This window comes from Pristis pectinata, chromosome 5, assembly GCF_009764475.1.
Source record: "Pristis pectinata isolate sPriPec2 chromosome 5, sPriPec2.1.pri, whole genome shotgun sequence".
Classification (NCBI taxonomy): domain Eukaryota; kingdom Metazoa; phylum Chordata; class Chondrichthyes; order Rhinopristiformes; family Pristidae; genus Pristis; species Pristis pectinata.
This window is the reverse complement of record NC_067409.1, coordinates 58,317,834-58,341,522: the sequence shown is the minus strand read 5'-3', so window position 1 is coordinate 58,341,522 and position 23,689 is coordinate 58,317,834. Positions and strand designations below refer to the sequence as shown.

General features: G+C 41.4%; 1 protein-coding gene across 4 annotated transcripts in view; it reads right to left on the bottom strand.

Moving 5' to 3' along the window:
- The window catches only part of LOC127570875 (glycoprotein-N-acetylgalactosamine 3-beta-galactosyltransferase 1-like), a 49,340-nt gene that overhangs the window by 8,373 nt on the left and 17,278 nt on the right, over positions 1-23,689 (bottom strand). For 2 of the 4 annotated variants that reach the window (XM_052016771.1, XM_052016772.1), the window contains 3 exons: positions 11,669-11,726; positions 10,419-10,658; positions 2,877-3,544 (listed from right to left, as the gene is read on the bottom strand). In XM_052016771.1, the coding sequence (XP_051872731.1) occupies positions 2,877-3,544; positions 10,419-10,658; positions 11,669-11,726 (966 nt within the window). Of the gene's footprint in view, positions 1-2,876; positions 3,545-10,418; positions 10,662-11,668; positions 11,727-23,689 lie in introns of all 4 variants that reach the window. The other 2 variants (XM_052016770.1, XM_052016774.1) reach the window with 1 other exon arrangement.

Below are 23,689 nucleotides of genomic sequence, written 5' to 3'. Positions count from 1 at the left end.
TTGAAATTAAGGTGGCAAAAGAGGATCAAGAAATATCATTGGCAGAGAAGATTAAGGTGAATTTCAAGGTATTCTACAAGTATATTAAGATAAAGAGAGTAACCAGGGAAAGAGTAATTTGTGTGTGGAGCAAGGTGATGTGAGCAATGTCCTAAATGAATACCTCTCATCTATACTCACCATGGAGAAGGACATGGTAGAGGGAGAGTTATCAGCAAGGGATGATGTTCTGGAGCATGTTAACATTAGGAAGGAGAGGTGCTAGATGTCTCGGGGATGTACAAATGGTGGATAAATCCCCCCATGACATGTATCCCAAGCTGCTATGGGAGGCAAGGATGGAGATTGCTGGGGCCCCAACAGACATTAACAACAATAACGGATGATTTAAGGAGAGCAAATATTGTTCTTTTATTTAAGTAGGGGATAAGCCAGGTAACTACAGGCTTGTGAGCCTTACATCAATGTTAGAGAAACTACTGGAGAAAGAATCTATGGGACAGGATTTATCCTCAATTGATAAAAAGGGACTTTGTGAGAAATCCTGTCTCACAAATTTGATTACATTTTTGAGGGGGGAACTAAACATATTGATGAGGGGAGTGCAGTAAATGTTTTCTACATGGACTTTAGCAAGGTCTTTGACAAAGTGCCACATGGTAGGCTGGTCCAGAGGATTAGAGCCCATGGAATACAGGATGCACTGACAAATTAGATCCAAAATTGGCTTGGTAATAAGAGGCAGAGGGCAGTGGCAGCTTTTCTGATGGGAAGTCTGTGACTAGTTGTGCACCACAAAGATCGGTATGGGACTCTTGATCATTGTAATCTACATTAGCAACTTGTATGTGAATGTAGAATGTATGGTAAGTAAGCTTGCAAATGATATGAAAATCGGTGGTGTTATGTATAGCAAGGAAAGTTGTTTAAGGCTACAGCAGGATCTCCTGGAAAGTTGGGCGGTGCTTTGGCAGGTAGAATTTAAATTTTACACTCTGGCATGATGTATTTTGGGAAGACAAACAGAAGACATAAGCAAGTAAATGGTAGGACTGTAGGAAATGTTGATAAACAGAGGGACCTTGGGGTACATCCACAGATCCCTAAAAGAGGCAGCACAGGTCAATGAAGTGGTGAAGAGGGCATATGATATATTTGCCTTGATTAACTGTGGTTATAGAATATAACAGCTGGAATATCATGTGACAGCTTTATAAAACATTGGTTAGGCCACACCTGCAGTACCATGTGAAGTTTTTATCACCACAGTAGATATGATTGTGGCGGTGAGGGTATGGAGGAGATTCATCAAGATGTTGCCTGGTTTGGAGCACGACAGTCATAAAGGAGAGACTAGATAAGCTGGGTTTGTTTTCCCTGGAGCAGAAGAAACCGAGGGGTGATCTGACAGAGGTGTACAAATTATGAGGGGCATAGATGGGGGGGCGGGGGGTGGTCTTGATAGTAAAAATCTTTTTTCAATGCTGGGGTTTAAGGTGAGAGGCAGGAGGTTTGGAGGGCATCCAGGGGGAATTTTTCTCCCCCACGCAGAGGGCAGCTGATATCTGGAATGCGCTGCCTGAAGAGGTAAGTGCAGATAGATACTCTCATGATATTTTCAAAGCATCTTGACAAGTACTTGAACCACCAAGGCTAGGACCAAATGTGAACAAATGGGTTTAGTGTAGATAGGTACAACAAGTGGCGTGGACATGGTAGACCAAAAGGCTTGTTTCAGTGCTGTACATCTATGTTAGAGAAACTACTGGAGAAAGAATCTATGGGCAGGATTTGTCTTCAATTGATAAAAAGGGACTTTGCTTTACAGAGTGCTGTAAAGCAAAAGCCAGCAGGATAAAAGGAAAATTCATTCTCTTCTTTTCCCAAATATGGTCACATAAAAATAAAACAAGCCACATGAAAGAAATGCATGCGATAAAAAGAATGCATCAGGAAGAGACAAACATACAAATTAACATGGCCTTTCAAGCCTGATCCACCATTTCATGACAGGTCTGACTGTAATCTTCAATCTGCAAGTCTAATAAACCTTCTGTGAATTGTTGCCAAAGCAGAAAGCAGGGTCATAAAACCATAAGTGAGAATGCCTATCTTATTTCTCTTGTAATCTATGAAGGAGAAAAACTAGTATTTGCCTGTGATTTTGTTAGACAGATGTCACCCAGAGAATTGATAAACAACTGCATTTTTACCTCAAGACAGACAAGTTAGTCTTGCATTCGTCATCAAACACTAACTTAAGAAGAAGTCAGAGGGCATGGTGGAAAAGAGTTCTATGAACAAAAATAAAAATGAGCAGCAACTCATCCTGTGGACGAAGTTCTCCACATGCAGTTGCCAACTCTCAACAATTTACGCACACTTTGAATATATGCTAAGGATATGAATCGCTAATCACCTTTTAATCCCCGATTTTAGAAACCTTGTATGTCAACCATTTCCCTCCACCAATACCCTCATGCAAAGAGAGCCGAACAGGAAAAATCATACCAAATCATATTCCAATCATGATTCCTTTGATGCAATATTCAAATATACACAGACTGATTGATATATTCAAATGTGTATCCAAAACAATAGCCATCATGCCACACAGTAAAAAGAGTCTGTGCATGCAATTTGGAACACTTCAAATCAATTAAATAGGAGGTACTGGATGGGCCTAGTTTGGAGGTCAATTTGGAAGTTTGCAGGTTGGGTAAGGGAAATGTTCTAAGAGATCTTTGTAAAAATTATATCTGGGGAATATTTTAGACTAAACCAACTTGTTTGAGAAAGACAAAGATTAAAAAGAATAAGATGAAAAATTATTAATGATGTGCCTTTCAGATCACATACTGTATTTAACATCTCACCTCTTCAGTGGGGTAATAGCAATAGTTCCAGTACCAGAATGTTTTGGGTAGATAACTCTTCGACAAATGATGCTCTGGCGGAAAAGGATGAAAGGTGTCCCTTTTATTTGTGTCCCTGGAGTCACCAGCTTCTACATTAACAGACTCCAAACATCTCCCCATGGCTAAGTCTTCTGTGGACGTAAAATGAGTACATTTCCCAGTCTTGAAGCCATCAACAAATCTTTTCACTGCTTCCTTGCTAAGCACATATCCAGCTCCACCACTCATGTATCCTTGCTTAACAAATGGCTTAAATTTTCTTCCAAAGAATATGGGCTGGTCGGGAGAATACTTTGATAACAGCCATCGCAAATTGTCAACAACCACAAATGTGTCATCATCTGCTTTCAAGAACCAATCAGCTTCATTCAAGTGATGATCAAAAACATAGTGAAAAGCTTTGATAGTTTTCCAATACAACTGGTCTCTTCCTTCTTTAACATCCAGTCCCACTGTAGGGAAATCTTTATTTTCTTCAGAGCTCATGAAAAGCATAACGTTACATCTTTTTGCCCAGGTGGCTTTGACGTGTTTGGTCTTTGTAGCCAGATTCTGGGGCCCAGTCATCACCCAACACAGGATTCGCACTTTCTTATATAGATCATCAGCAAGGCTGCTGTTTTCATCTGGAGGGAGAAGATTCGTGCATTTTGTTTAAAAGCAATGATAAAATATTATCAAGAGGAATAGCCGAAAAATATCAGTTGAACTTCAATACTGAGTACTCATATTACTTCACTTAAAAATATCTGTAAAAGAAGTTACTTTGGAAGTAAAACATAACTGCAATAAATGCACACTTTCCAAAGTAGTGACAGTTCACTCAGCCTTTTCCTCCTCATTCAAATATCATTCTTTTATGGCACAGAGAGAAGAATAAATTTGAAGCAAATCAAACTACTTATTCAATATGAACTGCGATTCAAGTGGGTTATGAAACAGGGATTTGGGAAAGAGAAATAACCTGGAACTGCACAATGGAGACAGAAGCTCAATCAAGAACTGAACATCCATCCATATTGCTTACGAGTCAGTGCTTTTAATATTTTGTGCTCCATACTCTCCGATAGGGAATAAAGAGTCCTATTCCTTGGGGAGTGAAAAGATTGTGAATAGATGGTTACATTTAGGGAATATATACTGGAGAGTAAATATTTTGCAACCATGGAATTGATTCGAGTTATATTTTACAGAAATAGCTTTCAATTCAGGCCATAAAAAAAACAAGAATCAATTCCTAACCCCAGTAATTTTTTTCTAAACTTAGGCTTAAATGAAGTTTTGATTACAAAATTTGTTTTACCTTCTTTATTTGAACTCCAAAATAAATTGAAACTTCCCGTCAGGTTATTTACTATTTGGAAATAATTTTATACAAAGGCATAGGCAAACTGTCATTTCAAGGTAATATTAAAATATTGACCCTCAAATATTTTCAAGTAGATGAAGGAACCATTAAATCCATGAATGCGAGGAAATAAGTGCAATATTCCTCCACTAAGAAGGGTTTTCCATTAGCAGTTGATAGTTCAGCTGGTTCTGAAGGGAATTGTCATCCTCACAGATGACAATTCCCTTCAGAACCAGCTGAACTATCAAATCTTGACACAAGTAAAAACTCAGGAGGAGCAGATATCGATAGTTAAATTTAAGGAAAATCTTTTTAATATGAAGTTTAAGAGTGATTTTCTGCTCTTTGGTAGTTTGTCTGAGGCTTATGTAGATAACTTTTATTAGGTATCAAAATGGTCACTGCTCAAAAAGCAGAGTCCCTATTTCCCTGTCCCTATCTCCTTGTTATTTGCTCCCTACTTCAGATGTTATTCATTGCCTATGTGCAAGGTCAGACCTGGATAAGTAGTAACTAGAAGGACTCACTTTATTAGGAATCTTTCCAAGCCTGGCAATAATAAAATGTTGTTGTTCTGGAAGTGACCTTCAACTAAGGACTGATCCAGGAAAAGCTCAATTCAAATTTTCCATGCAACGTTGCAAAAGGTGTGCTTCACTCAAAACAATGTCATCAACGTATACCGATCATATGATCTACGGTGAAACACATCTGGAAATACCAGAATGAACTGCTGGCACAGCATTAAACATGACAAAAATGCCACACCTGCCATTTGTGATATACCAATCTACAATGGATCCCAAACAGCATGATCACATCTGAATCCAAGCCCTTGAACTTAAGGTCCTTTGGCTCTGTCAAAGTATAATTTTCAGATCAGATGAGTAAAAGTAACACAGATCAATCAAATGAACTGAAGGGAGCGCAAAGAGAAGATACACTTCTAGAACCATAGAACTATACAGCACAATACAGGCCCTTCGGCCCACCATGTTGTGCCAACCTTTAAACCACGCCTAAGACTATCTAACCCCTTCCTCCCACATATCCCTCTATTTTAAATTCCTCCATATGCTTATCTAACAATCTCTTGAACTTGACCAATGTATCAGCCTCCACCACCATCCCAGGCAGTGCATTCCATGCACCAACCACTCTCTGGGTGAAAAACCTCCCTCTGATATCTCCCTTGAACATCCCACACATTACCTTAAAGCCATGCCCTCTTGTATTGAGCATTGGTGCCCTGGGAAAGAGGCACTGGCTATCCACTCTATCTACTCCTCTCAATATTTTGTATACTTCTATCATGTCTCCCCTCATCCTCATCCTCTACAAAGAGTAAAGCCCTAGCTCCCTTAGTCTCTCCTCATAATCCATACTCTCCAATCCAGGCAGCATCCTGGCAAATCTCCTCTGCACCCTTTCCAACGCTTCCACATCCTTCCTATAATGAGGTGACCAGAATTGGACATAGTACTCTAAGTGTGGTCTAACCAGAGTTTTGTAGAGCTGCATCATTACCTTGCGGCTCTTAAACTCGATCCCACGATTTATGAAAGCTAACATCCCATAAGCTTTCTTAACTACCCTATCCACCTGTGAGGCAACTTTCAGTGATCTGTGGATGTGAACCCCCAGATCCCTCTGCTCCTCCACACTACCCAGAATCCTGCCATTAACCTTGTACTCCGCCTTGGAGTTTGTCCTTCCAAAGTGTACCACCTCACACTTCTCCGGATTGAACTCCATCTGCCAGTTCTCAGCCCAGTTCTGCATCCTATCAATATCCCCCTGCAAGCTTTGACAGTCCTCCACACTATCCACAACATCACTGATCTTTGTCTCATCTGCAAACTTGCTAACCCACCCTTCCACCCCCTCATCCAAGTCATTAATAAATACCACGAAAAGTAGAGGTCCCAGAACCGATCCTTGTGGGACATCACTAGTCACAGCCCTCCAATCCGAATGCACTCCGTCCACCACAACCCTCTGCTTTCTACAGGCAAGCCAATTCTGAATCCACATGGCCAAGCCTCCCTGGATCCCATGCCCTCTGACCTTCTGAAGAAGCCTACCATGTGGAACCTTGTCAAACGCCTTACTAAAATCCATGTAGACCACATCTACTGCACTACCCTCATCAATCTGTCTGGTCATCTCCTCAAAGAACTCTATCAGGCTTGTGATACATGATCTTCCCTTCACAAAGCCATGCTGGCTGTCCCTAATCAGTCCATGATTCTCTAAATGCTCATAGATCCTATTCCTTAGAATCCTTTCCAACAGCTTGCCCACCACAGATGTAAGGCTCACTGGTCTGTAATTCCCTGGACTATCCCTACTACCTTTTTTGAATAAGGGGACAACATTTGCCACCCTCCAATCCTCCAGTACCATTCCCGTGGACAACGAGGACTCAAAGATCCTAACCAACGGTTCAGCAATCTCCACCCTCGCCTCACAGAGCAGCCTAGGGAATATTCCGTCAGGCCCCGGGAACTTATCTGTCCTAATATTTTCTAACAGCTACAACACATTCTCTCTTGATATCAACATGCTCTAGAACAGTAATCTTACCAACACTGTCCTCAGCTTCATCAAGGCCCCTCTCTTTGGTGAATACTGAAGAGAAGTATTCATTGAGAACCTCACCCACTTCCATGCACATCTTCCCACCTGTCTCTAAATCGGTCCTACCTTTACTCTCGTCATCCTTATGCTCTTCATGTACATGAAAAAAGCCTTGGGATTCTCCTTAACCCTACTCGCCAAAGCCTTTTCATGTCCCCTTCTTGCTCTCCTCAGCCCTTTCTTAAGTTCCTTCCTTGCTACTCTACATTCCTCACGAGCCCTATCTGATCCTTGCCGCTTGCACCTTATGTATGCTACCTTCTTCTTCCTAACTAGTTGTTCCACCTCTCGTCACCCACAGTTCCTTCACCCTGTCATTCTTTCTCTGCCTCACCCAGACAAATTTATCCCTAACATCCTGCAAGAGATCCCTGAACATCAACCACATCTCCATAGTACATTTCCTTTCAAAAATGTCATCCCAATTCACACTCGCAAGTTCTAGCCTTATGGCCTCATAATTTGCCTTTCCCCAATTAAATATCTTCCCGTCCTCTTTGCTCCTATCCTTGCCCAGGAAAATGCTAAAGGTTACAGAGCAGTGGTCACTGTCCCCCAAATGCTCACCTACCGAGAGATCTGTCACCTGACCTGGTTCATTACCTAATACTAGATCTAATATGGCATTCCCTCTAGTCAGCCTGTCAACATACAGTGACAGGAATCCGTCCTGGACACACCTAACAAACTCCGCCCTGTCCAAACCTCTGGCACTAAGCAGGTGCCAATCAATATTTGGGAAGTTGAAGTCTCCCATAATAACAACCCTGTTATTCTTGCACCTTTCCAAAGTCTGCCTCCCAATCTGCTCCTCAGTATCCCTGCTGCTACTGGGAAGCCTATAGAATACTCCCAGTAGAGTAACTGCTCCTTTTTTGTTCCTAACTTCCACCAATACTGACTCTAGAGAGGATCCTTCTATATCATCCACCCTTTCTGCCGCTGTAATAGTATCCCTGACCAGTATCGCCACCCCTCCTCCTCTTCTCCCCCACCTCCATATCCCTTTTAAAACAGTGAAAACCAGAAATATTCAATATCCATTCCTGCCCTGGTGACAGCCAAGTCTCTGCAAGAGCCATAATATCATAGTCCCATGTACATACCCAAGCCCTCAGTTCATCACCCTTGTTCCTGATACTTCTTGCATTTAAGTAAATGCACTTTATAGCCCATCCACCTTTCTACTTTTATACCCTGTACTCTGCTTGTCCTTCCTCAAAACCTCACTACATGTTAGATCTGACTTTTCCACATCCACTTCTTCCTCTGACCTACCCCTCTGGTTCCCATTCCCCTCGTAAACTAGCTTAAACCCTCCCTAACCACCCTAGCAAACCTGCCTGCAAGGATATTGGCCCCCCTCGGGTTCAGGTGTAACCCGTCCTCTCTGTACAGGTCCCACCTTCCCCAGAAGAGATCCCAATGATCCAAAAATCTAAAACCTTCCCTCCTGCACCAACTTCTCAGCCACACATTCATCTGCCATCTCCCCCTATTCCTACTTTCACTATCACGTGGCATTGGCAGCAATCCTGAGGTCCTGTTCTTCAGCCTTCTGCCTAGCTCCCCAAACTCACTTTTCAGGACCTCATCCCTCTTCCTACCTATGTCGTTGGTACCAATATGTACCACGACTTCTGGCTGTTCTCCCTCCCGCTCAAGAATCCTGTGGACCCGATCAGTGACATCCCGGATCTGGGAGGCAACATCCCATCCAGGATTCATGCTCACTTCCCCAGAACCTCCTTTCTGTTTCCCTGACTATCGAGTCCCCTATCACTACTGCCCTCCTCTTCTCCTCCCTTCCCTTCTGAGCAGCCAGACCAGTCCTAGTGCCAGAGACCTGGCTACCACTGCTTGATCCTGGCAGGTCATCCCCCTCAACGGCTTCCAAAGTGGAAAACCTGTTATTGAGGTTAACAGCCTCCGGGGTCCTCTGCACTGTCTGCCTGTTCCCTTTCCTTTTCTCTCCCTTGACAGTCACCTTTCTATCTACTTCCTGGACCTGCTCTAAGGGGGGTGACTATAATAGAGAAGAACTCTTAACTAATGATAGATTAGACACATTATTTGATAGCTATAAGGGACAAACAAGGTAGAAGCAGCAAGTGTTATGGACACATTTACACTTTGTTGAAGAAATAGGGACATGCGAAACTGAAAAATAACTGAAACAGGTCCATGCCATGCCCGTGGTAGTAAGCCCATCAGTTCCATTCCCACTCTCTGTACTTCCCTGTACTTTACAATTTATTCTCTCTCAAATCTATCAATTTCCCTTTGATACTTTATGCTATGAGTCTATACTTTGGAGTAACTTACCGTAGGCATTTAAAGCATCAGCATGCCTTTGGGATGTGAAAGGAAATTGGAACTAGTTAATGCTGCTGTCTCATCGTTCCAGGGACCTGGGTCAGTGCAGAGCTTGCACATTCTTCCCGTAGCATAAACGTTTCCCTCCAGTGTTCTAGTTTCCTTTCACATCCCAAAGGCATGCTAGTAATATCTGTAGTTGGATGCAGTGGTTAACAACATAGTCTGAATCCCTGAGGATCAGGAGGAGATGGGAACAAAAGGGTTGAATTATAAACTAAATACAAACTAAGTGGCATTCCTTATTCAAAAGGAATAAAAGTTACAACCCAAAACATGAAGATAGGATTCCTCCACAGCCTGCAATGAATCAGAAAAATCATAACTTCAGTTAAGACTCATTGATAGGTTTAGTATTGATAGAATAAAAAATGCCTACAAAATACCAAGCACCTTCTCCATTTAAACAAAACACCTTTACTATGTCTAATCTATTAACTTTACATTCAATGACTACTTCCACAAAGAGTAATTCAAATTCAGCTTTTGTAAAGTGCATCATTTATTTGTGATCAACTTTAATATCTCAGTTTATGAAAACATGAAACATGATAGAGGAGGGCCAACATGCAGCAGAATTATAGGGCAGGTTCCAGCTCAGTCTGTTCAGTTCTCAAGCTCAATCTGGCCACTGCTGGCGAGCATAGCGCTGACAGCACATGTGTGAACAGGAAATAAAAATTAAAAATTGATTGATGCCAAACCCTTCCTACTGGCAATTTTAAATGTTTATCGACAGAAGACTCCTCAAAAACTTTTTAAAAAATGCAAGAAACATAAGACCATGGGTGGGGCTCACAACATTTTACTATAATTTTTGTTGCAATAAGAGAAAAGGAACAGTGCAATTTTGGTTGAAACAAATCTGTTTCAAATTGCTGGGCACTAATTCACGTCCTACAACCAGTAAAACTCAAATTTGAGTTCATCTCAATAATTCCTAACAAGTGAAGTCCAACTGCGCTTTAACAATTCTTGCTGGAACACAAGCCATTTAAATGTGTTTCCGTAAAGATAATATTGAATTGCTATTATTTATAGTGTTACCTGCAGCTGTTAACTACTTCCAATACATCACAATGGAACAAATAAAAAACTTTATGACTACATCATTATATGAAAAAGAAAGATACCTTTATGTTGACTGATGTCAGCATTAAAGTTCATCTCTCCTTGAAGATGTTGGTGTTGGTGCTGGTCAGAATCTTCTAAGTGTCCATGTGGGTCATTGAAGAGCAAATGCCTGTGCTGTGGTTCTTCTGTATTTATTACATTAATCATGAAATAGCAGATGAGAAATCCTAATCCCAGCCCACAAAAAAACATGAACAGAGATAATACAGATCTTGAGACTGCCATTTTCAAGTCGTAATCTACTGGGGAAAAAAAAAGAGGAAAACATGTCATCCCAAATAGATTGCAGACAGATTGTGACGCTTCATTATACACAAATGTTAACAAGCAATTAGGCAATGAATTATGCCAACAGAGAATGCTTGTAAAGGAATATTTCCCTATGTAGAGGTCATTGTCAAAAAAACTTTCAAGATTCATCTTTTTGTGTTGTATTTACAGTACTTGTATCTTTCTGTTCTAATGGAAGTTCTAACATAGTGACCTCCATTTGTAGAAGCACTTTCACTTATGTCTTTAATCACACCACAACCTTTTACCCAAGACAAACACCAAATGGTTAAAAAATATAGATAACTACAGGCAGGGTCGGGGGATAATCATATCCTACTAAATGTAGGGATGATAGGTTTAGGTTTAGATAGCATTTAAGGGTGATTTTGGGTTTGGTGCAACGACAGTGCAGGTGTATGAGTTGCTTGGATCTTGTGATTTTCAAGAACTAGGACTTTTGTCCCTTGACGTTTAAGGCAGAGAGGGAAGCAACTGGAAAGCCAACAGTGCAGATGGGTAGCGATGTTGGCATTCTGAATGAAAGGTCAGCGATCTGAAAAGTTATCTTTTCTCACTCCAATATGTTGTCCAACTTGCTGACTAATTCAAGCGTAACTGAAATAAAAACAACTTGGATGGATACCCAACCCACAAGGATCCTACACCGAATGAGAGTGGAACAAGGTTTGTCCTGCTGCCTGAGCCCTGACAGAAACTTCTTTCCAGTTCTTCTTCATCCTGCTTTGAATAACACCAATTTAATCTGCAGTTCCACTGGAATTCAATTTGCAACCAACTCTGCATTGCATTGAGATCTCCACTGCCCCATTGCCAACTCTTCCCCAATCCTTCACTTCCAGACGTACTTGTCTATGACCCTCTCCAATCACCACCTCCGATGCTTATCTTCATCTGTTGGCACTCTAAATAGAATATTCTTAATATGAGACAGACAAGGAACAAAGACTTTACCTACCTTTGAAGGAAGTTCTTTTTTCCCAATGCAAAGTGTTTCCTTTATTTAGATTTCCTACCTAAAATTTAAAACAAAAACCATATGTTACAAGGAACCCCAGATTAAAATCACTTCTTTAAGATTCTAGACCTGAATGGGGTAGAATTCCACAAAGACTGGTTGTGTCATTTTCTGGTTTTTCCACTGAATTTCCATGAAAGTTACAGTTAGAAGTAGGAAAAATTTCCCTTGGAACATCAAGGCAATTGTTTCCACCACATTGCTGGTATATAATTCAAGTAAATGCAATGCCCCTGACTCTTCCCAATTGAGACTTGTCTATGCTTAACTGTATAGATGCCTAGCAAATAGAGATTTAAGAATCTGTAAACGGGAAGAAAACATACTCTCACAAAAAGTTACTTTTTTCTCTCCTCATGGAACTGAAGTGGCGGGGGGAGGGGGGGGAGGTAGGGTAAGCATTAATACCACTAATAATTATTTGTAGAATCTTTGATGGCTTTACACTATAAATTACCTAATAAACTAAAGTTGTTTTTGTTCCCCACACTTAATACTGAAGAGAGCTTTATTTACAAGGAAAAAAGGACAATCAGCCTGTCAAGCTGTTTGGTTTGATTTTGATGGCTGGCAAGAGTCACACTAAGAAATTTTAAATACCTATTGATTATTGCTGAACAATTGTCTTGTTTGAACAATGTGTATATCTGGTATTTTAAAGTGATTCCCACTTTTCAGATTAAGTGCAAGGAAAAGGATGTCCTAACTAAAATTTGAAGATTTCTAAACTCCAATCATCTAAAATATGATGTAATTATTTTAAACTGGTATTTCTTGCAAATATGAAAATACAAAATGTGAAACCTAAAACATAAATAATTTTCTGGAAACACATGATTTTTATTTAAAGAAGTTGAGGCCTTTTTACATCTAACATTTGAAAAAAATGTAATTGTACTGAACGTACATCATGTTTGATCGCTGTTCTTTTCATAAATTAGGAATTGGTTTATTATTGTCACGTACCAAGATACAGTGAAAAGCTTTTGTTTGCATGCCACCCAGACAGATCATTCCATACACAAGTACATCAAGGGAGTAAAACAGAATGCAGAATAAAGTGTTTCAGTTAAAGAGAAAGTGCAGTGCAGGTAGACAAATAAAGTGCAAGGGCCAGGAGGAGGAAGATTGGGAGATTAGGAGGTCATTAACACATGTTAACCTAGCTTCAAAAACAACTCATTGCATATAGGACCTTTGTAAACTTTTAGAGGAGGCTTATATGCTAAACTGGATTTGACCAAGAAACTGCCAAGGTAGAGCTATCACCAATATCACTAATTCTCTTCATTTGTGATTCATCTTTGCATGTGACCTCATACAACAAATGTTTGCTAGGTATTTTAATAGCTATGAAGTATTTTAAAAGTGGAGTATGTACTCATCTGACATCTTTGTCATTCCTCACCCAAAGTGAGGTTTTACTCTGTTGATTAGAATACGAGTGTCATACAAAGGGTGTTAGAACTACATCAAGTTAACCCCAAAGACTGGACCATGAAACCCGACAACAGTTTCACCATGCCATGGTTCTTAGAACATAGAACAGTACAACACAGAAACAGACCCTTCAGCCCATGATGTTATGTTGAACTAATTAAACGCCTAACTAAACTAATCCCTTCTGCGTGCACAATGTCCGTATCCCTCCATTCTCTGCACATTCATGTACCTATCTAAGAGCGTTTTAAACACCTCTTATTGTATTTGCCTCCACTACCACCCTGGCAGTACATTCCAGATACCCACCATTCTCTGTGTAAAGAAAAAATCTTCCCCACACATCTCCTTTGAAATTAACCCCTCTCGCCTTAAATGCACATACTCCAGTATTAGACATTTCAGCCCTGGGAAAAAAGGTACCAGCTGTCTATCTATGCCTCTCATAAGCTTATAAACTTCCATCAGATCTCCCCTCAGCATTTGCCACTCCAGAGAAAACAATCCAAGTTTGTCCAAACTCTCCTTATAGCACATGCCCTCTACTCCAGGCTGCATCCTGGTAAACCTCTTCTGCATCCTCTCTAAAGCCTCCACATCCTTCCCATAATGGGGCAAGCAGAACTGAATGCAATACTCCAGATGCAGCCTAACCAGAGTTTTATAAAGCCACAACATAACTTCCAGACTCTTGAACTCAGTGCCCCAACTAATAAAGGCAAGCATGTCATTCCTCTTTGTCAATTTTGTTCCAGACCTGCAGGATTTTTTTTAAATCACTTGTCTAATTGGTAAATGAATCCAAAGATCAAAATACTGAAATACAAATCAGATGTATTCAAATTTATAAGAAAATAAACTTGAACTCAAGGCTCCACAGTAAGCATCCAAAAGGATAAAATCTTAAATATTTTTATAACAAAGCCATACATTTGCAATGAATCATTATTACCCATAGTCTTTGATAATGCATCAGAATACAACTATCATCCTTAATTATTTACAATCAATTTAAAATATGCTTTCTTTCACAGGAAAATATTAGTGCATAACTCAGATAGATTTGCAACATTTCACTACATAATAGCATAACTAACGCATATCATAAAATCTTTAACTTGACAACAAAAATTATTCAAATTAAAATAACAGAGAATCACAAAACCAAAGAGTAAATCACCTTAGTTCCAATCGTATCTTCCTCCTAATGAGAAAAACGGAATCAAATGTGCAAAAATCTCTCTCACACATTTGCGATTGTGGGTTCTTTGTTTAAAGACTTTTAAACTAGATGAATTCCCTTCAGTTCATAATGCAAACCATACTTTTCTTGTCAAATTCTACTGCATACCTCATACTAATTCCCTGTTATATTTAGGTTTATTCTCACTGGCTGCCATTTGCTATTTCAACTAAGAGTGAGTTGAGAAGATACAAACTGATCCTCATCCACTCTCCAAACACCTGCACTACCTGCAAGGCCAAGCATTAGGTTTATGAAGAGTATACAATTCTGGTGACATGTAACATGATGTCATTTGTTCCAAAATCTTTAAAAACCGATCACATCACTGGTTAGAGGAACACATATGGAAAATATAATTAGTGTAGCTCAGGAGATGGTTAAATAGGCAACATTAAATTAAGAGAGTAAATAGATAAATAATTGAAGGCCAAGGACTGATCTTTTGTGTCGTAACTCTTATCTATCTTAACAACTTGGAAGAGGGGACAGAGTGTGCAAGGTATCCATGTTTGCTGATGACATGAAAGTAGATGGGAAGGCATTCTGCACTGAGGATATTTGGACTCAACATCAGGATACAAGCAGGTTCAGATAGTGGGTAAAAACTAGGCAAATGATATAGGAAAGTACAAGATCACGTATTCCATTAAGAAGAATCAAAGTGCAGACTAGTATCTTAATAGCAAGAGAGACTGCAATTGAGCAGAGTACATAGGAATCCAGGTGTTCTTGTAACATGTAGATGCAGCAGTTTATTAAGGAGACAAATGGTACACTAGCCTTTTTTACCAGCGAGTTGGAGTTTAAAAATATTGCTACAATAGTCCGAGAGGCTGCACCTGCTGTTCTGTGTACAGGCAACCCCTGTGTTGCGACCACTTGGGTAACAGAAATTCACCCTTTGCACAATCACAACACAAAAATTTGAGGTACGGAATAAAATTCGCTCTTATACAATTTATGTGAAAAAAACAAACACAAACTCTATCTTTTTTAAACTTGCGTTTCCTAACACACACAACGTGATAAGGCTTCCAGTGCCAACATAGCGTGACCACGACTTCCTAACCCGTATGTCTTTGGAATGTGGGAGGACACCAGAGCAATGTTGAGATGTTTCCACTAATGGGAGAGTTTTAAAAGAGGGCCCCTGTTCCAGAGGGTTGTGGTGGCTAAATCAAGAGAGATATTGAGAAGAGGAGATAAACAAATTGTTGAAAGTTTGGGAAAACTAGGGTTATTTGGAACTGGCACAGAAGAGGAGTTGAGGCTAGCTATGATCAGATGGAAAGGTGGGGCAGGCTTGAGGTATACAGTAGATGGCCTACTCCTATTTTCTTGGGTATATAAAAAAAGTGCTTGACAATTTTTAAAAAGGCAAGCAAAAGCAAAAACTTAAACAAGACAAACTGGCTCTAGTTATTCTAAAAGCACAATAGAAAAAGCAGGATACCAAACTGCCTCACTGCACCATGTCTAGCTTCAGCACAAAGCAACTTTTTTTCCCCCTCAGTCCACAAAATTACTGGCACAATTATACCACATCAACAGTATTGACCAGAGAGGAAATGGAACCTTATATTTATGGACACTGCATGAAGCCTTTAATAAATTCACAACTGAGCTACAGCTCTCAATTTATCCCTTGTATCCAATGGTCTCCAGTCAAGAACAATGAATGTTATTTTATTTCATATGGATGGTTACATTTTTCTTCTCCTTGGTCTATTCTTTTATAAATGGTGTTAATCTGTTAAATCTTGCAGTACTAAGGAACAGTCCACGTCCCAAACCTCCTGACTGTTCTCTCCATGGATGCTGCCAAATAACTCTAGAACTTTCTGTTCCAGTTTCACATTTCCAGTGAATATTTATCTTTAGTGAAAGCAATTACTAATTAGACAATCTCCTATACCATTCAACTGTTCACAGAGGCAGATCATGATGACCAAGCTTTTTAGTTCTAGGATCCCTTACTGAAGCTATTCATGCTCATAGTTAACTGGAGAGGTGAAGGATCCAAAAGGAGTTAGGGGGCTGTAGATTTATTAAAATGATTCTGGGGATGTGGTACTTTAGTTATGAGAGTAGACTATATAGGCTAGGGTTGTTCTCAGAACAAAGGAGGCTGTGAGGGAACCTGGTAAAAAAAAGGGCATTTAAAATCATGAAGGGATATAGAGAGAGATAGAAAGAAATTGTGCTCATTGGTGGAAATATCAAGAACTCTGAAACATGGAATGAGGGTGACTGGCAACATAACCAAAGTGACATGAGAAAAAGCTTTTTGTTAAAATACAGCCCATGGTTAACATCTGGAATCCACTGCCAGAGTAGTCGTGAAAGCAGAATCAAATACTGCATTCAAAATAGAGCTGAATAAGAATGTGGAAGGAAGGATATTGCCGGGCTACGGGAAGGTGGTAGCGAAAGGACAAGCTGGACTGCTCTTACATAAAATCAGAATGGACTCAACAGGCCAAATAGCCTCCTACTCATGCTAATTCTGCAATACAAATACAAGTTGTTGTTTAAAGTAACAATAGTACCCCTTTGCTCTTGGTTAAATCATTTAGTCTCAAGGGTTGTGTTTCTTCCAGTTCTTTGAAGATGGACATGTTAGCATAAGATGGCCTCATTTGGTCTGAAATGCAATAGAAATGATCAACATGGCAATGTTCAGTCAATTAACTTAAATTGGTTTTCAGATTACAAAATAAGAAATGCACAATGACATGCTACTTTGGTGGGCTGTGTTAACCCAATCTTAGTAAACCCACCAGTTTAAATTGCCAAAGATTTTTGATGAGTATAAATAGATCTGGTCCAGAAACAATGAACTGTTATTCAAATGTCGCATTATCTGCAGGATATTGGTTCAAACGCCCCTTCTGAATGCCAGTTCATTATTGCAAGCCCTGATGACTGTGAACCTTGCTTAAATTTAATTTAAAAAACACTTTTTAAAATAACTCCAATTTCAGCAGGAACGTCAACAGTACAAATTGGAAAGGTTCTATTCGCTACTTTTTTAAAAAATACATACATTAACCATCAATAAACACACTAACAATTATTTCAATACCCTATTCTATTATTATTGCATTCTTATGTTAGGGTTACCAAATCCATTCCTCAGCATAAAAGGAGGCAATTTTCAAATGAGTAGTAATATTTAATTTGGTCAAATCTGAGAATGTGGCCAAGCCCATCTAATAGTTTACCCAGTCTGCTTCCGTGTTCCATTTCAGTGCCAAATGAATTCCTGTTCTCAACATTCCATGGAAGTAGTGGCAATTCTACTCCCTTCATGGATCACATTAATTAAGCAAGCAGGAAATGATTAAGTTGAACATGGCACAGAAAAGTTAATCATCAACAAATTGATTGCTCAGTTTGCTGTCAGATTAGGTGACGATATTTCAATTGAGACACTGTACTCTCTCTTAGTTGGCACCTTCATCTGGATACTGGAAACATCACTGAAGACCCCATTTAGTCGAAGTTTCAAAGAACAAAAGAACAAGCAAAGTTTATGCTGCAGCAAGATTCATGCTCTCAGAAAAAGGAGAAAATAAAACTAATTTGTTTACCATCTTATTGTCTCTGAAGATCACATCCAAGGTGTTTGACCTAGGTGGGTCATAAATAGGGTAATATGTGACTGTTATAGAAAACAATGTGTAGCCATGGAATATAGAGAGAGCATTGGTTTGATGTGATGCTGCCAAGAAATGTAAATTGTAGTTATGAGGACAGACTTGAGATTCTGAAGCTCTTTGTACTGGAGCAGAGAAAAGAGCGAGCAAATTTAGTTGAAGTATCTGAATTTATAACTGAACAGGGAAAACATGATAATCCAAAAAGGTAGAGAGGATTTCCTCTAATTAGGGAGGAGATTAGAAGGGGTTATTAATTTAAGACTCTCAACAGCAGAGAGAGAGATTAAGAAGGAGGTGGTGGTAATTATGGGACTACGGGACCAATGAAATTATTATATATTATTATGGAAGGTTCAAAAAGCTCCAATGCTGTAAACATATTTCTGTGGTTGCAACCGCCACCTGCCTTTAGAGATCAATTAAACTTACCTAGATTCAGTATGTCTCCTTAGGACATAGCACTTGAAGAACAAATGCAAGTTATGACAATAGTAGGGTTCTTAGACTGACACAAGGTAGAATAGGAATAAGTGGCCAGAACAGTGTCAGAATACTCATTAGGATGCAGACCTTCCAGATGTCATAATGCCACTAGTGCTAATACACAGTTACCATCATGAGAGGAGATTGGCAGCATTGCTTTGACATAAACGAAACAAAGGCAAACTTGAGTCACTCTGCTGTAAACTGGTATCTGGGAGCAATGAACTGCAATTTAAACAACTATAACACCATTAACCAAATGAAAAATTCCAACACACTTGAAGGGTAAATGAAGATGAGGGCCCTACCACAGTTCTGGATGATTTACACACAGCAGAAAAAAGGGTTGCTTACCAGGATTACAGAAAAATAATCATATTCCTGGGTTATGACATCATGCAAAAGGAGATAGAATTGATTTGTCTATTGCCAAATATAGAATCAATTTTTTTAAGCAAACATCCAATGCCACTAAACTAGAATGGATACAGTTTGCAGACTGAGTTATTAAGAACATAAGAAGTAAGGGAAAAGGCTATATAGCCCCTCAGTCCTGTTCTTCAAATCATTGCTAATCTGATCTTGACCTTCACTCCATTTTCCTCCCCATTTCCCATAACCCTTAACTCCTATTTTTGGTCAAAATGCTGTTATTTTGACTTGAATTTATTCAATGATTCAGTCATGATGACTCTGGGGTACAGAATTTGAAAGATCCACAGCACTCAGAGAAGAAACTCTTCCCCAACCCCATCTTAGATGGCAAATCCTAACCACCAACTTCCAAACCTATCCTCATCAAACTGCAAACTACATGCTCCTCATAACTTACTTCCCCATCTTATAAGAATATTGAATGGTCTCCTTGTACAACAAGATGGACTCTTGACCTCACAATTTACCTTGTCATGGCCTTGCACCTTATCTGCCTGCACTGCACTTTCTCTGTAACTGTAACACCATATTCTGCATTCTGTTATTGCTTTTCCCTTATAATACCTCAATGTACTGATGCAATAAAATGATTTGTATGGATGCCATGCAAATCAAAGTTTTTCTCTGCAATTGTTGTCCCGATTTTAGGTTCCCACTCCTGTCTGCTGCAAAGTAACACAGTGCCACAGATTAATTCTGTTAAAACGCATTTATTAGCAGTATACTGCAGGAGAATTCTCCTCAAACTCTCATGTAGAGTCTTTATCAGAGGTCTCCGCAGTGCAAAGGAGCAGACAGTGATTTATACAGATATTGTCATGCACACTTAATGAATTCAGCTCCACAAGTTTCGGTCAGGCCTCAGAGATCCTGAAACAAACATCACACCTATTGTCCAACATAATTGACTTATAATCAAGAGATTCAAAGACAGGTATCACCCCTCATTGTCTAGGACAAGCTTCCCACTTGTTGTTTATTGCACCCAGCACCCTTAATGTCTAGCATAACTGGTCTGCAATCAAGTTTTCGGACACAGTAACTCACACCTATCCACTGAGTCAGCAGCCTGCATGCCCTTGCTTGCGAGGTATTTTTCCATCAGCTATATGCATGGCTACAGTTAGTCACAGTTTTTAACCCTTTACTTTCCTCATTTCACTGCACCTCGGTACATATGACAATACCAAACCAATTTAGTGTCATCAGCAAATTTTGCTACAATACTTTCAGCCCCTTCATCTAAATCATTAATATAGATCATAAATAGTTAATGCCCCAGTACTGATCCCTGTGGCAACCCATCAACAACAGCTTGCTAACTTGAAATATCATTCATTTATGTTTTTTGTTGGTTAGCCAATCCTCTATACATGCAAGTACCTTACTCACAATTCCAGAAAAGTAAACAGCATTCGGAGGTTTATATTTAGGGGCATAAAGTGCAAAAATAAAGTGGTAATGATATCTTTGTAGAAGTGAGTGCTGGCTAAGTCTCAGCTTAAAAAAGTCTTCCAATCCTTAGCCAATATAGTAAATATATTTTGAAGTTACCGGGTCTCATTAATTTTTTTTAAAAAAAAGCTTATAATATTGTTTTACTAGCACCAGCATACCAAAAATAATTGAAAGCCTTTACCAAAATAAAAAAAATCAGTTATACTGCTGACATTTCCTTATACTAGAACAATACATTGCTTAGCTGACATGTCCCAAAATCCACACTGTCATTTCCTGTTCTTAAGAAAATGTTATTTGGCAATCTAATCTTTTCTCATTCTTCTAGCCCAATTTCACTCATTGGTACTTTGTCTCAATAGTCAATCACTTCTCAGGTTGAGGAAGTAAAGGGTTAAAAAACTGTAACTATACATATAGCTGATGGAAAAATACCTCGCACGCAAGCTGCTGACTCAATGGATAGGTGTTAATTGCTGTGTCTGGGACCTTGGTGGCAGGCCAATATACTAGCCAATAAGTGTGGTGGGTGTAATAAACAGACTGGAGGAAGCAATGAGGGTGATACCTGTCTTTGAATCTCTTGATTATAACTCAATTATGTTGGACAATAGGTGCGATGTCTGTCTTTGGTTCTCTGAGGCCTGACCGAAACTCGTGGAGCTGAATTCATTAAGTGTGCATGACAATATCTATATAAATATCTATACAAATTACCGTCTGCTGCTCTGGACTGCAGACACCTACGATAAAGACGCAACATGAGAGTTTGAGGAGAATTCCCAACCCCCAGCCGTGAACTCCCAGCCCCCTCCCCAAGAGGAAGAATCAATGGAAGAGGGATTGGGGGAGGGACAGGAAAGGGAATGGCAGACTGTGAAGAGGAAGAAGGCACAAAAGACACCACCCAAGAGACAACGGGCCACAGGAAACAAGGGTACTGGAAAGAAAAGGGTAATGCAACAGGTGGACACCAGCAACCTCTCCTCGTCAGAGGATGAAGGCAGCAGCAGAAGCCGACGCCGGAGGCAGAGGAAGCGGCAAAATGGAGGAGAGAACACGGAAGAGAACCAACAGACAGGAACAAGTGAGGGAACAACCCTGCCTGCCAGCCCCCAGCTCCGGGAGACCCGGAGCAGCGCAGAGGCCGTCACCCCCCCAGCTCCGGGAGACCCGGAGCAGCGCAGAGGCTGTCGCCCCCAGCTCTGGGAGACCGGGAGCAGCGCAGAGGCCGTCACCCCCCCAGCTCCGGGAGACCGGGAGCAGCGCAGAGGCCGTCACCCCCCCAGCTCCGGGAGACCGAGACCAGCGCAGAGGCTGTCGCCCCCCCAGCTCCGGGAGACCGGGAGCAGCGCAGAGGCCATCGACCCCCCCCAGCTCCAGAAGACCAGGAGCAGCACGGCATCCAATGCAACCCAGCACCAGGAGAGGAAAGATTCTGGACCACCAGTGAAAGGAACAGGGGCACAAGCGGATCCCCCCCCCCAAGTGGCACCACCAGCCTCGCCACAAGGGGCCCCACACCCAGGGGGAGACCACTCCCAATATCTGAGCCCGGAATCGGTGAGGCAGTTCACCAAAGCTGTGGGCATGGGGGCCCAGGACAAATGAAAATGGACTGTGTAACTGGAACTGAACTCCAAAAGAGCCATGGAGATAAAACTGGCTTCTCTAAACATGTGCAGTGCATGATGTGTTAATGCCTTACAGTTCCTCGCCAAGGTAAAGGCAGATGTGACTTTCTTACAAGAGTGCGGGCTACCACACCTCCGCAACTATCGGAGGTGGTCGTGATGGTGGTCCCACGGACTGTCAGTATGGTCGGGGGCCAATGATTGTCGCACTTCTGGCCTGGGGATTCTGATGCAGGGGCACAACTTCTCAATCACCGGGCTCAGAGAAGTGGTGGGGGGGCAGCTCCTCGTGGCAGATGTGATGTATCGGAACACTCCGCTCCGGCCGGCTAATTAATGTGTACGCCTCACCCGTGCGGAGCGAGCAGCTGGCCGTCCTCCAGCAGCTCCCACCACTGCTGGCGACGTCCCAGTCGGTAGTTCTGGCCGGTGACTTCAACTGCATCATGGATGCGGCTGGACGATCCGACAATGCCGACAGCAGACTGGATGGCACCTCCAGACTCCTGATGGAAACGGTAAAGGATGCCAAGTTGCGCGACACCTTCAGCACCCTTGCAGGCAGAGCCGCAACACACCTGATCAAGTTCGGACAGCTCAACCCGGTCCTGGATCGACTTCCTGTTCATGTTGGAGCCAATCACAGTTAGATCCACCGACGTCACGCTGGTGTTCTTCTCTGACCACCGTCTCCTGTCACCTACAGGAGGACCAGAAGGCAGGCAGGGGGACGTGAAAGTTGAACGTGAAGCTGCTGACCCCAAAGAGCTTGGAGGAACTAAAGAGGGATTACGCAGGTTGGAGAACAGTGAAACCCCTCTTTGACTCCCCTGTGCACTGGTGGGAAGCAACAAAGGAGAACATCAAGAGGTTCTTCATCCGCAGAGGGGTCCAGAAAGCAAGACAGAGTCAGAGGGAACTGTGCCAACTCTAGACAGACTTGCAGCAACTCCTCCTTCTGCAATTGAGGGGGGTGGATGTGAGGGAGGAACTCCGAGAGGCAAAGAGCCGGCAAGCCCAGCTCCATGCCTCCGAATCCTCCAAGATTATCTTCTGATCCAGGGTTCGCTCCATGGAGCAGGATGAGACATGCTCACGTTTCTTCTTCCAAAAGGTGCACGGGGGGGGCTCTGTGATTCACAGCCTTAAGGAAGAGGACGGCTCAGTAGCATCCTCGCAGATGGACATATTAAGGATCTGCAGATCCTTCTATGCCAGTCTATAAGACAAAAAGGCCACAGACAGCACCGCCTCCCAGAACTTCCTGTCCTCTATCACAGAGGTCTTAGATGACAGCAAGCGGGAGAGTCTGGACCAACCACTGACCCTGGAAGAGCTGACTGGCTCCGTCCGTTCCTTTGATTCGAATAAAACTCCTGGAAGTGACAGCTTACTGGTGGAGTTGTACTCAGCTCTGTGGGACTGGATGGGCCTGGACCTGCTGGAAGTGTACAATGCTATGCTTCGGTCTGGCAGTATGTCAGAGTCTATGAGGAAGGGCACCATCACCCTCATCTACAAGCAGAAGGGAGAGAGGGCGGACATCAGAAATTGGAGACCCATCTCACTGTTGAATGTGGACTATAAGATCCTGTCCAAGGCC